General features: G+C 43.8%; 1 protein-coding gene across 1 annotated transcript in view; it reads right to left on the bottom strand.

Moving 5' to 3' along the window:
• PDE11A (phosphodiesterase 11A) overlaps positions 1-10,470 on the bottom strand; it is a 253,430-nt gene extending 242,960 nt beyond the window's left edge. The window contains exon 1 of the mRNA XM_016209449.2: positions 9,556-10,470. Coding sequence (XP_016064935.2) covers positions 9,556-10,470 — 915 coding nt within the window. The remainder of the gene's footprint in view (positions 1-9,555) is intronic.
• Positions 10,471-15,644: the final 5,174 nt, after the last annotated feature.

The following is a 15,644-nucleotide window of genomic DNA, read 5'->3' as shown; positions in this document are numbered from 1 at the left end:
TGAAGCAGCACCGAGAGGGGTAGGAGGGGCGGAGACTTGGGCGGATCCGGGCTGGATCCCAGAGATGCGGCCATGGGCCCACACCCAGTGCCAAGGTATAAACCCAGGAGGGAATCTCAGCAGCGGAGGTTTCCCGGAGGAGTGAGGGGTCCCAGCCCCACAGCAGACTCCCAGCCCAGGGCTCTAGGGCCAGGAAGAGACGTCCCCACACCTTCGGGCTGTGAAACCAGCAGGGACTGTGGCTGAGGGTAGTGGAGGCTGCAGGAGTCCCAGGCAGCTTCTCTTAAAGGGCCCACGCAAGGACTCACTCTGATGCGCTCCCTCTGAGCCCAGCGCCGGGCAGCAGCTTGAAAGGAACCTGGGACACTTGGGGAGGAACTAACCTGCCTGAAATTGGGGCGAGGGCTGGAGGGGCAGCTTTCTCCCAGACAGAAAAGCTGCCAGAGGCCATTGCTCCTTTGGCGAGTCCTCCCCACACATAGCCAGCAGGCAGGCGCCATATTTGAATCTCCAGTGCCTAACTCACACCTTTGACCCCGCCCTGGTGATTCCTGGAGACCCTCCCCTTCCTACCTGCAGGCTCATCCAAGCCATTTCCAGGGGCTCTTCTGTGCAAGTGGCCTCTCGAGCCTCATGCTTAGGACTTTCCTAAAAGCTCTCAAACAAGCAGCAGCTGGCCTCAGCATGCCCCATACAGTTCGATAAGTGGCCCCCGGCCTAGCACTAGCAGCAGTCTGCATTGGTTCATAGCTTGGCCTCTCTTGGACACCTCCAAGCCCAGCACAAGTAGCAGTCAACTACGGTTTGCTGTGTAGCTCATGCTGGGTGGCCCTGGGCAAGAGGCTGAGGCTGACTTTGCACCTCCTGGGAGGCCCCAGAGACAGTGCACCTGGTGGTCAGACTCAACCACGCTGGATTACAACCCTACCACATCCACGAGTGACACTCAAGGGGCACACTCAGTGAACACCAAAGCTCCACTGAAGTAAATCCTGCTCCATAGGGGTGTCTCCAGCACAGCAGCTCTTTGGCTGTAGTTGCGGCCGGTCCTCACAGCCAACTGGCCTGGGGGTCAATTTCTCCCAGTGACACCAACAGCAACCAAGGCTCAACTACAACAGGAGAGTGCACACAGCCCACACAGGGGAACACCTAGAAGGCCCAGCTCAGGTGACTGGGGAGGCTGAGCCACTGTACCCTACAGGACACCTACTACACAAAGCCACTCTACAAATTCCAGGAGACATAGCAACTCTACCTAATACATAGACACAAATACCTGGAAGCAGCCAAAATGTGGAGGCAAAGAAACACGTCACAAAGGAAAGAACAGAAGAAATCTCCAGAAAAGGAACTAAATGAAATAGAACCAAGCAAGCTACTAGACACAGAGTTCAGAATTATGGTCATAACGATGCTCAAGGATATTAGTAAGACTATTAAGAAAACAAGTGAGACTATCAATGATATAATAAAGAACCAATCAGAAATGAAGGCCACAAGAACTGAAATGAAGAATAATTTACAGGGAATCAACAGTAGAGTAGAGGACGCTGAGAATCAAATCAGCAATTTGGAACAAGAGGAAACAAAAAACACCCAACCAGAAAAGCAAAAAGAAAAAAGAATCAAGAAATATAAAGATAGTGAAAGGAGTCTCTGGGATAACTTCAAGAGGCCCAACATTCATATTATTGTGGTGACAGAAGAAGAAAGAGACCAAGAAATTGAAAACCTATTTGAAAAAATAATGACAGAAAACTTCCCCTACCTGGGGAAAGAAAAAGACTTACAAGTCTAGGGAGCACAGAGAGTCCCAAACAAGAAGAACCCAAAGATTCCCACAGCAACACACATCATAATTAAAATGCCAAAGGCTAAAGACAAAGACAGAATCTTAAAAGCAGCAACAGGAAAGCAGTTAGTTACCTACAAGGGAGCACCCATATGACTGTCAGCTGATTTCTCAACAGAAACCTTGCAGGCCAGAAGGGAGTGGCAAGAAATATTCAAAGTGATGGAAAAAAAGAACCTACCATCAAGATTACTCTACCCAGCAAAGCTATCATTTAGAACTGAAGGTCAGAAAAAGCTTTACAGATAAAAAAAGCTAAAGGAGTTCATCACCACCAGACCAGTACTACATGAAATGTTGAAGGGTCTTCTTTAAGAAGAATCTAATGAAGAAAAGAATCTAACAAACTAGCCCGGCCAGGCATGACTCAGCGGTTGAGCACCGGCCTAGGATCAAGGCGATCAGGGTTCAATTCCCAGTCAGGGCACATGCTGGTATTGCAGGCTCGATCCTCAGTTATGGGTGTGCAGGAGGCAGCCAATCAATGACATTCTCATCAGTGATGTTTCTATCTCTCTCTCTTCCTCTCCTTTCCTCTCTCTAAAATCAAGATATATTAAAAAAAAAAAAAAAATCTGACAAACTAAATAGACCCAGAGACACTGACACCTGTAACAGACGATCATATTTCAGAGGAAAGAGGGAAGGGGGGTGGAGGTTGGGAAGAGATTAACCAAAGAAGTTACATGCATATATATGCATAACCCATGGACACAGACAATAACGGGGTGAAGGCCTGGGGAGGGGGTGGGAGCGAGGTGGAAGGAGTCAACTGGGGGGGGGGGAATGGGACACCTGTAATACTTTCAACAATAAAGATAAATTTTAAAAAATAAATAAATAAATAAATAAATAAATAAATAAAAACTGACACCACAAAGAGGTATCTCAAAGGTTCCTCATTTTTTCATTCAGGTGAAAAAGATTTCTTGTACTAAATCTGCAAGAGCCTAATGCTATATTTTATTATAAGAAACAGAAATTGTCGTTAATATGTGAAACTAGTGTTCAGTCATTGAAACCAATCAAAAGAAGCTCTTGGAAATATAGAAAATATATTTTTTTATGCCAGGAAACCTTCTTTACTATTTTAATCCCAAAAATAAATTAGTAAATTTGGCCAAAATGCCTATAAATGACTAGGAACCAAACTTTCTCCTAAAATATTAGGAATCCAACCCACTGTTTTATGATTAAACTGCTTTTCCTATGATTCAAATTCTACTTTCCAGAAGAATGTGGTCATATTGCAAAACACCACCCTCAAAATAAATGACTAAAGTAGCAAGTAGTGGACCTCAGGATCATGTTGACTTTCCTATAAAACGACTCGAAGCTATTTCCAAGGAAAGCTTCATGTGACTCTTCAACAGTATATTAAACATGGAACACTGACTTCCAAATTAAGCCAGCCTTGTAAATAAACAGGTGACCCAAACCTCAGGACCCAAAAATAAGTTGGTCAGATTAGTAAACATTTAGCTTATGGGTTGGGAAAAAATAAAGTTAACCTTAAATTACCTCCCCATGATTCTGTAGGAACTGTACTCTTCTGTAATCTATCCTCATGGACAAAGCAGCAAATGCAATTTGTCACTGTGTTTATCATGATCATGTGTCTGTCAGAAATAGGGGTTGAAATAGCAAGTGTTTCCTGCTCTGTGCACAAAATCAATTCTGCTCCTGGGCTAGTGAACATGTTTGTGGCTTAGGGGAATTTTTCAAACATTATATGCAAAGCTGAAGTAAGATTTCATGAAACTCTTTTATAATACTAGTGTTGGAGTGGGATCAACAGCTGCCTTTTAAGCAAGTCTCAGCAACATAATCACAGAACTGTAAACCCATCTCTGTCAGCACTGGCTCATCAGGGAATGAAGCATTTCGTCACTGATTTTCTAGCTACATGGAATTAATCCCTTCTGAGGCAAAACACTTCTAAATGTAGTTATTTCAATGGAGATTATTCTAAAATAAAATAAAAAATAAAATTCAGTTCAATGCATTGTTAAATACAACTCTGTGTATTTTTTTTGTTTTGTTTTCCATCTCCTCTCTTCAAGGATAAGCAGCCAGTTCTCCTTTATTACCTCATGAGAAAGCAGAGCAAGGTATGCATGAGCAAAGATGAAGAAAGAGTGCTCCTAGCAGAAAGAATGAGAAACACAGAAATAGGAAAGCACTATCCTGACACTGAAGATGGCGCGTAATTTAATTAGGATGGAGCTGAGGCCATGTGAAAGCAGTAGACACTAGGCTGGAATAAAATTAAACTTTTCCACCTAAGACTGAGCATGACTCAGAATCAGGGCCAGCTTTGCGGACATAGGACCAGTGTAGTTGCTTAATTCTATCTTTGAATTTTTGCTCTGACTCTGTGCTTTGGAGTCCAATGGGACAAAGGCATATGAGCCTGGAGATTGAAGCCTCAGCTCACTCAGTCTCCCCTCCCACTGCTTTCTCAGGACTAGTTCTTGGCCACTGCTCCCTGCTCCCTGGTGTCCTGGGCCCCACCCAGACTACCCACTTGTCAACCCTGCCCTGAGATCAGGAGCCACAAACAGGTCACGCTGATTGGGGGAGAGATCCACAGCCCATGTCTGCCATTGGTTGGGGTCCAGGTGGGAGTGTGAGGAAGGTCATGTGCGCACCCATGTCACCAAGGGGAGGAGCAAGGCTGTGGTCATCCCAACCCAGAGCTGGCAGCACTGTAGCCAATTCAGGCGGGCAACACAGCAGGACCTTCTCACCCACCCCAATCCAGGTACTGAGAATTTCTCAGCATGGAAGTTGAAATCACTTGGGGGGGTCACACATATGCTGTGGGTTGGGGCAGCAGACCCTTAAGAAGGGAAGACTGACTTCTCCTCCAGCCAGGTTCCTGCTTTATTTATCATTTTGCACTGAGTTCCACAAATTGTGTAGGTAGCTCGACTTAAAATCTTCCCCTTCCCAGCTTCTTTTCCTGTTTTTGTATCAGCATTACCCTTCGCCATATCACCCAGGTTTAGAAACCTGAGTCATCATTGACTTCTCTCTACCCTAGCCCAAATCCATACTTGCAGGACATTTCCCACGTCCCCTGCTGTCCATTCCCACTGTTCCCGCTTTAGTTCAGTTGCTCATCGTGGCTTTACTAGACCACCCTTATAGACTCCTAATTATTTCCACAGCTTTGAGCCTCCCCTTGTTCAATCCATTCAGCCACTGCCACCAGGTAGCCCAAAACATCACTCTGATCATGCTAAAATATTTTTAACGGCTCCGTGGCCTACTATTAAAGAAGCTCAAGTTCTTTAGTCAGGTACTCAGGTCTCTTCTTCTTTTGCACTCACCTTACTTTTGACTATTAATTCTACAGTATATGCAATACTTTGGCCAAATTAAACCACTCACTGTCCCCTATACATAGTTTGAGCTTGTTCATCATTGTATGTCTGCTGAAGCCATTTTGCTGTACCTTGATCACTTCTCCTGATGCTACAACAATCTCCAACAGTAAAATCTAACCCTTTTCCTAGCTCAAATGGCACCTCTTCCATGTGACTTCATTTTCCTCTAACACTAATCCCATTTAGTTTATGCATTAAGTACAGCTTGGCATCAGTTGTTTGTGAATAGTACATGCCCCTTGACCGTAAGTACGTAGAAAGCAAGAAGCATGTCCTCTCACCTTTGTATGCCCACAGGCCCCCAATCTGAGCCTTGAGTGCAATGGACACTCAGTATATGTTTGCTGAAACTAATGAATGAATGAATCTGCTGTGTAAATAGATCAGGTTTTCTGAAAGCCTGGCACACCTGCAACCCTCCTGCAACCCTTTCCTCCTTTCAGTTCACCTAACAAAACATCCTGGCTGCTTTTCAAGCCCAAAGCCCATCAAACACCTGTGTCATTATTATCAACACTAACAAAAACATCATCTCACACTTTTTATTAATGTTTTAAGTGCTACGTCCTGTATGCTAGAACAATCTCAAAGAGAACACCTGTTACTTGAGTGCTCTCATTTCAACCTCTTGAGGGCAATTTTTTCATTACTAAATTAAAGTGGGCTGTTTAATAACTTACAACTCTCAGGGGGAAAAGTAAATTGCAGCCTCTGTGATCCATACTGTGCACCTAAAATGAATTTTTTTCCACTTGCAATTCTTTGTCTACAAATTCCAAGTGAGGAAGGTAATGAAAAATAATGAAATAAACTAAGAAGTGTTTTTGCTGTCAAAGCTTTTATTCGACTTTAGTGTTTCATTAAATCATCTATCCTTGACTCCAGAATGCCATGCTTGTTATCATAATCTCATGTGTCTTCAATGCCTTTCTCTCACCCACATTCTGAACCTCCAAGAGGATCATTAACCTAATTATCAAATGATTACATTCTGAGGCCCTGTGTGAAAATTGCATCTCCTAGAAGAAAAAAGTACACTAGTTGAATCTGAGCAAGAAACGCCTTCTTAAAAAATATATATCTTTATTGATTTCAGAGAGAGGAAAGGAGAGGGAGAGACAGAGATAGAAACATCAATGATGAGAGTCATTGATCAGCCACCTCCTGCATGCCGCTGACTGGGGATCAAGCCCGCAACCCAGGCATGTGCCCTGACCGGGAATCGAACCCCAATCACCTGGATCCTAGGTCGATACTCAACCGCTGAGCCACACCTGGCCAGGCAAGAAACACCTTTAAAATATAGTAGTTAATAAAGAATCATGGAGGATGGTTATATTTTTACATAGAAACTTCAAGATGTTTACAATATATGATCAAAATTACAATAACATTGTGACAAAAGAACATGCATTTAAAAAGTTGCCAGTTTCCATTAAGAGAAATCTATAACAGTAGAAAAAATGGATGGGGTAAAATTCTAGAACTTGGGAAGGATGCAACATCTACAACTCTATAAAAAGTTTATATGACATGAGTTACTAAGAGGAGCAAAGTGTAGATCTTTTGATAGGATAGGCTATGGTCAGGTGTATTCAGTCACATTTAGAGAAATCTTAAGTAGAGAATGGAAGGGTAGATATTTCTCTATTCCTTGAATGTAAAGCTGGTTCTAAAATACTTACTTTATGGGTGGAGCATGGCTCAGAGAAAGATTAGGCTGGTTTTCTCAGTCCCAGATAAGGAGAAAAACAGTTGAAAATAAGATAAAGAGAAAGAATGCTAGCAAACTAGATATCATCAGAGCCATCACTTCTGATTACCATTCCTGAATAACTGCAGTGTCCCAGATAATGTGTTAGGGAATTTAATGCAATATCTCGTTTTATTTTGTTTCTTTTTTTTTATCCTCACCTGAGGATATGTTTATTGATTTTAGAGAGAGGGAGAAAGAGAAACACATCGATGTGAGAGAGAAACATTGATAGGTAGTCCCCCACATATGCCCTCACCGGGGACTGAACCTGCAACCTAGGTATGTGTCCTGACGGGGAATCGAACCTGGAACCTTCTGGTGCACAGGACGAGCCACCCAACTGAGCCACCCAGCCAGGGCTCATTTTATTTTCAAAACAATAATCTCTGCCATGTAGGTGTTATTCCCATTTTGCAGAAGAGGACACTGAAGCTCAGACTCAGAGATCAAGAAATTCTCCCAAGGTCACACTAGGGGTGACTATGGTGTACCAAAGAAAAGAAGTAGTTTCATCAAAGAGCAGCAGAAGTAAAATGAAAAACACGTCAGGTTAAAAATATATAGTGGAGGCCAGGGGGGAAAGAAAGGAGAAACTTCCTGAGCAGACTGAAGTGAATACAAGGAGTGAATTAAAATCTTAAACTCTCGACCCATATAACACCCTTCTCCTCCCTGCCTTTGCTGGTCCTCCCAACAATCCAGTCTCATAGCCATCATTACTACCCTGGGAGAAAACAAAAACAAAAACTCTCCTTTCCCAGTGTCAGCTTTCAAATATTAAAAGGCAACTTTGCTTTATACTCTGTCTTCAGAGTAAGAATAGGGCCCAGAAGAAACATCAGCTGCTGGAAATCAGATTTCCTATGCCTGTGATAACACCTCTGGCCACAGTTCTAGTCAGCAAGAAGACAAGCTGACTGCTGCGGAAGCCAGGAATCACGCTCTTGGTGAAAAGACAGGGTATGAACAGTATAAAATAAAAGTTAGGAGCTGAAGGAGGGGGTAAGAAATAAAAGCTATATAAATGGGAGAAAAATCAATCGGTGAAGAGTAAGAAAAACAAAGGCAAGAAAGAAAAAGTACTGCAATTCCAGCTATAACAAGTATCATTTGACCAGGGAGGGATTGCTTTAGCCCAAGCACACAATAAGAATGTGGAAATACTGAGAAAGAAGAGAGTTTATGATTGTTCAACTTTTTACAGAATCTTCAACTTATCAATTATTAAATGCTTTTATCTCTTCCCATGGTTTTCTGGGACTGTAGGAAAGACACTTGTTAAAGAATATTCATTGGTTGCCTGACCTAAACCTATCAGTCTTCAAAAAGTATATAATGCACCTAATCAATACCAAAAGGTTAACAAAAATGTCATTTTGACAGGTATCCCTTAATATTAAAGTGTTATACTGACACCTCACAAAAACATGAAACTTGGTTTAGTCCAAGCTAGTCAGTTTTCTATGTAAAATCACCAACCTCCAGATGAAATATAAAAGTTTACCTTTAATGCCCTTCCCACCACTTTTGCTGTTCTGATCAATAGCAACCAAACTCTAGAAAATCATGTAGCTCTATTAGACAACTGGAAGAAGTGCTCATTTAGCAATTCTTATGAAGCCTAAAGAAAGCTCACAGAAAGGGGCATCCAGTTTCACCAGGTTCAGTGAAAGACACTGAAGAAATTAGAACTGACTGGCTTTCAGATCCAGGATGTAATATCAAGTTCAAATCACTGTGAAAATGAAAGGCTTAGAAATACCAGATGACAGCATGTTGGGTTTCCTTTTCCACTTGAAACTAGCATGTTTACCCTGCTCATTGCCTTCGGAGTTGCTAGAAAATTATCAATCTTTTGTTTGTTTCACAAACTAAAAACCTGCTCAGTCCTATCAAAAACTGATTTCAGATAACGCTGTAGTCTAGCCTAAAAGTAAACAACCCCTCTACTTGTCCAACTTCTGTAAACTCAACAACAAAAACAATTAAAATAGATGCTAAAAGGTACAAATGGGTCAGAGGCCCATTCTCCTGACTTTCCCTCTCTTTCTCTTCTTCCCTACCTTGGAACTCATGCAACTGTGAGCTAGAGAAGGGAACAGGAAAGTAGTTAGACACTTTGTTCCCTCTCCAACCATGAATGAGAAAAATCCATTACAGTCCCAAAAAGACATCAGACACACCAACATGCCCATTTTCTTCAGACTAACACTGGAATTCTGGAGTAGACATCTTTTTCTATCAACAAATGCATTCTAAAACCACACACTGATATTCTTAAAGACAAAGCATCTTGACATAGAACATGTAGCATCAATGGATATAAAATGTAGCCCTTGTGCTATATGAATTTTCCATAAGCCACTGTGCGTTAGGGAAAGACCATGACATCAAAGATGGTGTAGAAACATTCTAAGTAGTCTAAACTTAGAGGAATTTAAATAGCAAGATTCATATTGTAAAGCGTCTAAATCACAATATGCCGAAGGGTAACTAAAGGGTTGGCTCCCAGGCCAATGGGGCTCTGGACAGGGGACAATGCAAAGTCCTACCTGGTAGGCATCAGGAATGTTGACCGTTTCTCCATGCTCCCCGACATAGCCAATAATGCCTTTGCCCCAGGGGACCTGCACCTCGTTTGAGTTCTCCGTGCTGCTGCAGGGCAGCAGTGGGGTTCCTGCATGCACATCGAACAATTTGGAGACCAGACTCTTCTTGCCAGCAGCCACCCTTTCCACCAGGAAAAGAGAGCAGCGGTCAGCGTCCACCATGAGGCAGACAAAGATGAGGATCTTGTAGCTCAGGCTGGTAAGGTCAAGGTCATTGGAGATATCCTTGACCAATTCCAGAAAGAACTGACGCTCATTATGCTTTTTGAGGTGGCACTTGTAGTCCATGGCCGTAGGGGGATACTGAGGCAGGTTCACCCTCGATTCCAGCAGGGCACTGAGAATATGGGCTGTGGTGGGGGGTAGGGAGCTGGCCTTCCGGAGAAGTGCCCTTCGCCGCACACTGCTCAGGGGCTCCTGGGCCCGGGAGGTCACTTGTTCATCATAGGTCCTGTTCACGTGGATGGCTTTGGAGCGGGCAAAACTCTTCCTTAGCTCTTTCTGAGAAGCTCTCTGCTGCTGGTTCCCATCGCTCCGGCAGCCACTGGCCCAGCTGGGACTCAGCGGAACCCCACCACAGTCCCCGCCACCAGGAGTGGGCTGGCTGTTGCCCAAACCATTTGGTCCAGTGCCACCACCAACGCTGCTGCTGCTGCCTCTGCCACCTCCGTGAGCCACGCCACTGGTGCCAGCCAGTGCAGGCCTGGGGCCTAGAGCCCCCTGACTCTGGCTGTGCCTCTGCAGCCACTTCTCCACCATCTCCTGCTTCCCCTTCCGCATCAAGTAATCTTCAAGCAAGTCTGGGTGCCTGTCCAGGAAAGTTTCCACCTCCCCAAAATCCAGGGGGGACGCTGTCATGGTCCCAGCCACAGCTTTCGTTGCCTCTTAAACTTGGACCAAACGTTTACCTTCCTCAGCCCTCTAGCTGGTCCTGCACATGTCCACCCCACCAGTATTCCCAGCTCTGTGCAGAGATTCTGCAGGGCAGAGGATCCCTAAGGGGCTGGGAGTGCCCCTTCCTCTGGGCTCAGAAAGCGGCTGGCAGGAATCCCAGCCCCTAGTCCCGCAGCTCCTGCTCCGCACAGGTGCCCGACCGAGCTGCTGCCGGCCACAGCTTCTGCCCTTCAAACCGGAGCTGTCGCTGCTCTTGCTCAGGCTGCCGCCGCTGCCGCCGTTACCGGATGAGTGGACCGCCGTGGAGGGAGGCAGGACAGGACACGCCCCTGAGCGAGGCGCGGAGCCCGGGGGGAGCGGGAGGGGGGGCGCGGGCGCCGAACCAGCCAAAGCCCAGCGCCCAGGACGCCAGGCGGTTCCTGGAGAGTCTCTGGACGGCATGAATGGGCACCTGGGAACGTGGCCCACTCCTGATTGGAGCAGGAATTTAGGGAGAAGCGCACCTCGTTTCTTCCCCCTCCTTCCTTCCTTCCTCACTGCCCCAGTCCTTCCCATTCCCCGCCCTTTAATCCTCCAGCATTTCTAGGAGGCCTCCTGGGGGGCCCAGTGGAAGCCCCAAGTACAAGGAAGTGCTGATGTTTTGCAGGAATCAGACCCAGAAGCTGACTCCGAAGAAATGAGGGTGCTCAGAGGCAGACAGTTATTTTTCCAGGATGTGACTGTGGGCTATGGGTTCCTAGGATTCCTGGGACTGCCGGCTAACCTGCCCAGCCCCTTGTGGGTATTCAGTATTAATGGAACCGGACTTACGGGAAATAAGTAAATGAAGTTCCCCTGTCTGCAATTTATGTCTTGAACCAAATTCATGGACCTGGGGTTGGAGGGGGGAAGGATGGTACATGGAATGAGGGTGTAAAACAGTTACTTGGGTGAGGGACCCTGCTAGCAGTAGCCTCTGGCAAGGTGGACTTGAGGACCTTAGAGGCTTCCTTCCAAGCCAGTCCTGCATACAAGGTGACTTCTCTTATTTTCATGAATGACTTGCCATCCCCTTCTTTCTCCACTCAGTCTGTTTAGGACACCAATGTTTCCTTTACTCTCAGGGTCCCAGGGCTGCTCCTCTGTGGGAGGCTGGGAGGCTTTTCTTTCTCCCTCACTAGGGATGCTCCCCATCTGGCTAATCGCAGCTAGGAGGGCTGAGAATAACATCAGGTTTCCCTTGGGCCTTTTCCAAACCTAGTGGTTAAGCCCAGGTGATCTGTGAGTTAAGAGGAGCAGGAGGGTAACACTTTCTTAAAGCTCCAGGGTCTCCTCTTTTGTGAGAAACAAAAGCAGTTGGAGAACCATCCAGTTCCCTGGGACAGCAGGACAATCTAGAAGTACTCTTACAGGATGCCAGCAGTGAGGGTCATAGAAAAGAGCTGTGGGGGAGGCGACTAGCAACTTCTACAGGCTTCACACGACAGGTTCACAGAGGTGACTTACAGTGAACACAGCTTACTCCCGGAAGAGGCCCTCAGACAAGGTGTATTGAACATTTGGTATGTGTTGATCACTTTACATTAACATATTAACTTAATCCTCACAACAGACTTGTGAGGTGGGGACTCTTATTTTACCATTTTAATGATGGGGATACTCTGAGAAGTTGGGTAACTAACCCAAGATGCACAGTTGGTGGTTGCCAGAGCTGGGATGTGATTTAGTTTGGCTTTAGAGTGAGGCACACTCTTAGCCACATCACTGGATTGTCTCCCACCTGTGCCAACTGTGCCAGGATTGGGGCCAGGAACAGAGATGCCAGGACTGGGGCAGAATGTTCTCTAAGCATCCCTCTGAGGGCAGCAGGAGGAGCAGAGAGGGGGAAGAGAAGCACTTGTTCAAAATGATTAAGGGCATGGTCTTGGCACTGAGGATGCAACTTCATGTTCACTGACATTATGTAGCATGCAATTAGCCATGATGTGAGTATTTACACCATGGAAACCCACAAATGCTATGAATCAGGGTTTTTTTTCCAGATTGTTCATTGTTAAACATTTACCAGCAATCAGTGGAAAAAATTCAATTATCTACCAAATGATGAACAGACAAATAAAATATAGTATATTTATATTTTAGAATATTATTTGGCCATAACAAGAAGAAATGAAGTACTGAAGCATGCTACAACTTGGATAAAACTTGAAAACAGTAAGCAAAGTGAAAGAAGTCAAAGAACCACATATTATATGATTTCATTTATATGAAATGTCTAGAATAGGCAAATCTATACATTCAGAAAGTTTGTGGTTGCCAGGAGAAGGGGGAAAGGAGAGATGGAGAGAAAGGGCATGACCACTAATGCATATGGGGTTTCTTTTTAGGGTAATGAAAATATTCTAAATTTTACTGAAGTGATGATTGCACACTTCTTTGAATACACTAAAACCACTGAACTGTACACTTTAAATGGGTAAATTTTATGGTATGTGAATTACATCTCAATAAAGCTGTTATAAAACCACAACAACAAAATATTTACCAGCGTACAACTGGTCAGAATACAGCAGCAGTGTCATGCATGGGGGTAAGAAAAACACAGAGCACCCTCAAGGAAAAGAGAGAAGTAGATCAGCCCTGGGCTGCCTGGAAATGCGAGGCTGAATATATGGACATTTCTTTAATTCCATCTTCCATGTATTCAGTATACAAGCAGTTGTTTAGCATTTATTGTGTTCCAGTCTCCAGGGATGACAGAAATCTAAGACAAACCCTCTGCCTTTGACTGGGGATCTCAAGTCTACAGCACCAAGAGCGGGAGTAGAGAATAATACTGGAAGGGTGGAAAAATGAAAAAATGAATTAAACATTTCTGGCTTGGTTTGAATTGGCTGTAGCCTTGTTCCCTGTTTGATTCATGAGGTCACAAGAAATCGATAGTTGAGTAAGAAAATGAGAAAGTGACAGACAGCACTCATAAGATAGTCCAGAAGGCTGCATAATCAGATGTGTGGTGATATGGCCCCAATTTCTACTTCCTCTTAATCTCAATTTGTACAATGAAATGTGTATTAGTCATGGTCCCAACAGGAAACAGGACACACTCAAAGTAATTATAAAATGGAATAAAAGTAAACAACAGGGATAGTGAAGGAACTTGGGCCTCACAGCAGCAGAGAAGTCATCACCCTAGACCTTATAGGAGGTGGTAGAAAAAGGTTACCAGGACCCAGAAGGAGAAAGGCTTGTATAGTGACAACTGCCTTGAGAGGAACAGTCGCAGCCTATATGCCAAAGGACACTGACAGCTCAAGTTGACCTCAAGGGAGGTTATATAGGGAATAAATACCTTGATCTCAATCTCCTCCCTTCCTCCAATCATAACCAGACCCAACTAGAAGCTACAGGGTACTAGAGCTTGTTAATGGAATCTGTATTGGTTGTCTTCCCTGGGCAGAGGGTAGGGGAAGACAAAGGAAGATCTGAGAGCAAATGAAAAATACTTGGCCCAGTATGGAACCTTGAAGAGGTTCCCTTAAGAAATAACTGATGCTATAGTTCCAAAGCTATAGTCTCATTCTACACTCTTCTACTCACCTGCTAATTCCATCAAAACTGTCTATAATACATTCTACAATATCATTTGCAGTCAACAGAACCCTTTAAGGGCACTCACCCTGTAAGTATATGCTACTGTGAAGATAATCAGTCAGCTCAAGGAAAAAGCTCTGCAGACTCCCTCCCCATTCACTCCTCCTTCTTTCCACCAAATTATAGACATTGACAAGTAGCCTCTCCTCGTAGAAGATAAAGGGGCATCCTATTTGTAGTTTTCAAGAATGAGGGCATCCTTTTTGATCCAAGTATTCATTACCTTATCACTGCCATTGTCAATTAGCATTTATTGAGCATTCAATGTACAGAGCTCTGAATTACATGCAATATAACTTCTGTTATTCCAAAGAGGGCCTTTTACAATTTAGTAGTGTATGGTACCTTAGAGATTATCTAATAGTACACTTTCATATTTTGCACATGTGAAAATTGAGACCTACAGCAGACACGTAACTCCTCTAACGTCACCTGCCAAGCACAATCTATGATCTGTTCCTGACTCCATCCCACCCTTATTAACATCCCACAACTTGATACCAACCTCTTGAAGCCCAATGAACTTGTCTCCTAAGCTTCTTTTTTAATCATTTCATCTCCCAAAACAGACTTTTATTGTATGATCAATAGGCATCATCAGAAAGGTTGACGCAATTTTCAAAACAAAAATTTACTTCAAAAAAATTATAATTGGTATATTATTATTTTAGGAAGTAGGGGTCCATAGGACCAAACAAAAGATGGGTTATTCCAATTCCAAAAGATTACAATCTCTTAACTGTAAGTTCCACAGAGATGTTAATCTTCATAGGAATTTAGTATCAGACATAGTCATCATCTGTGCCAGATTCCAAACCTGAGGTGCTGTAAATAGTGAGGTTCTCAGGAGAAACAGAACCATAAGATTATATATAGCAAGAGGATAGATAGATGACAGATAGATGATTGATAGATAGATGATAGATAGATAGATAGATAGATAGATAGATAGATAGATAGATAGATAGATAGATGATAGATAGATAGATAGATAGATAGATAGATAGATAGATAGATAGATGATAGATAGATGATAGATGATAGATAGATGATAGATGATAGATAGATGATAGATAGATAGATGATAGATGATAGATAGATAGATGATAGATAGATAGATAGATAGATAGATGATAGATAGATAGATAGATAGATAGATAGATAGATAGATAGATAGATAGATAGATAGATAGATGGATAAGGGGGAATTAGCTCACATGAATATGGAAGCTGAGAAGTCCCATGATCTGCTGTCAACAAGCTGAAAATTCAGGAAAGCCAGGCTGAGTCTGAAGGTCTGAGAGCAAGCAATGATATAAATTCCAGTCAAAGGGCAGGAGGAGATGAGATGAGACGAGACGAGACGTCTCAGCCCAAGCAGTAAGGTAGGAAACAAGGGGTGAATTCCTTCTTCCTCCACCTTTTGTTCTTTTCAGGCCTTCAACAGAATAGATGATGCCCAACCACACCAGGGAGAACAATCTATTTCACTGGGTCCACCAATT

The sequence above is a fragment of the Miniopterus natalensis genome, chromosome 8 (genome assembly GCF_054644295.1).
Source record: "Miniopterus natalensis isolate mMinNat1 chromosome 8, mMinNat1.hap1, whole genome shotgun sequence".
Taxonomy (NCBI): domain Eukaryota; kingdom Metazoa; phylum Chordata; class Mammalia; order Chiroptera; family Miniopteridae; genus Miniopterus; species Miniopterus natalensis.
This window is presented reverse-complemented; position numbering and strand designations above follow the sequence as displayed.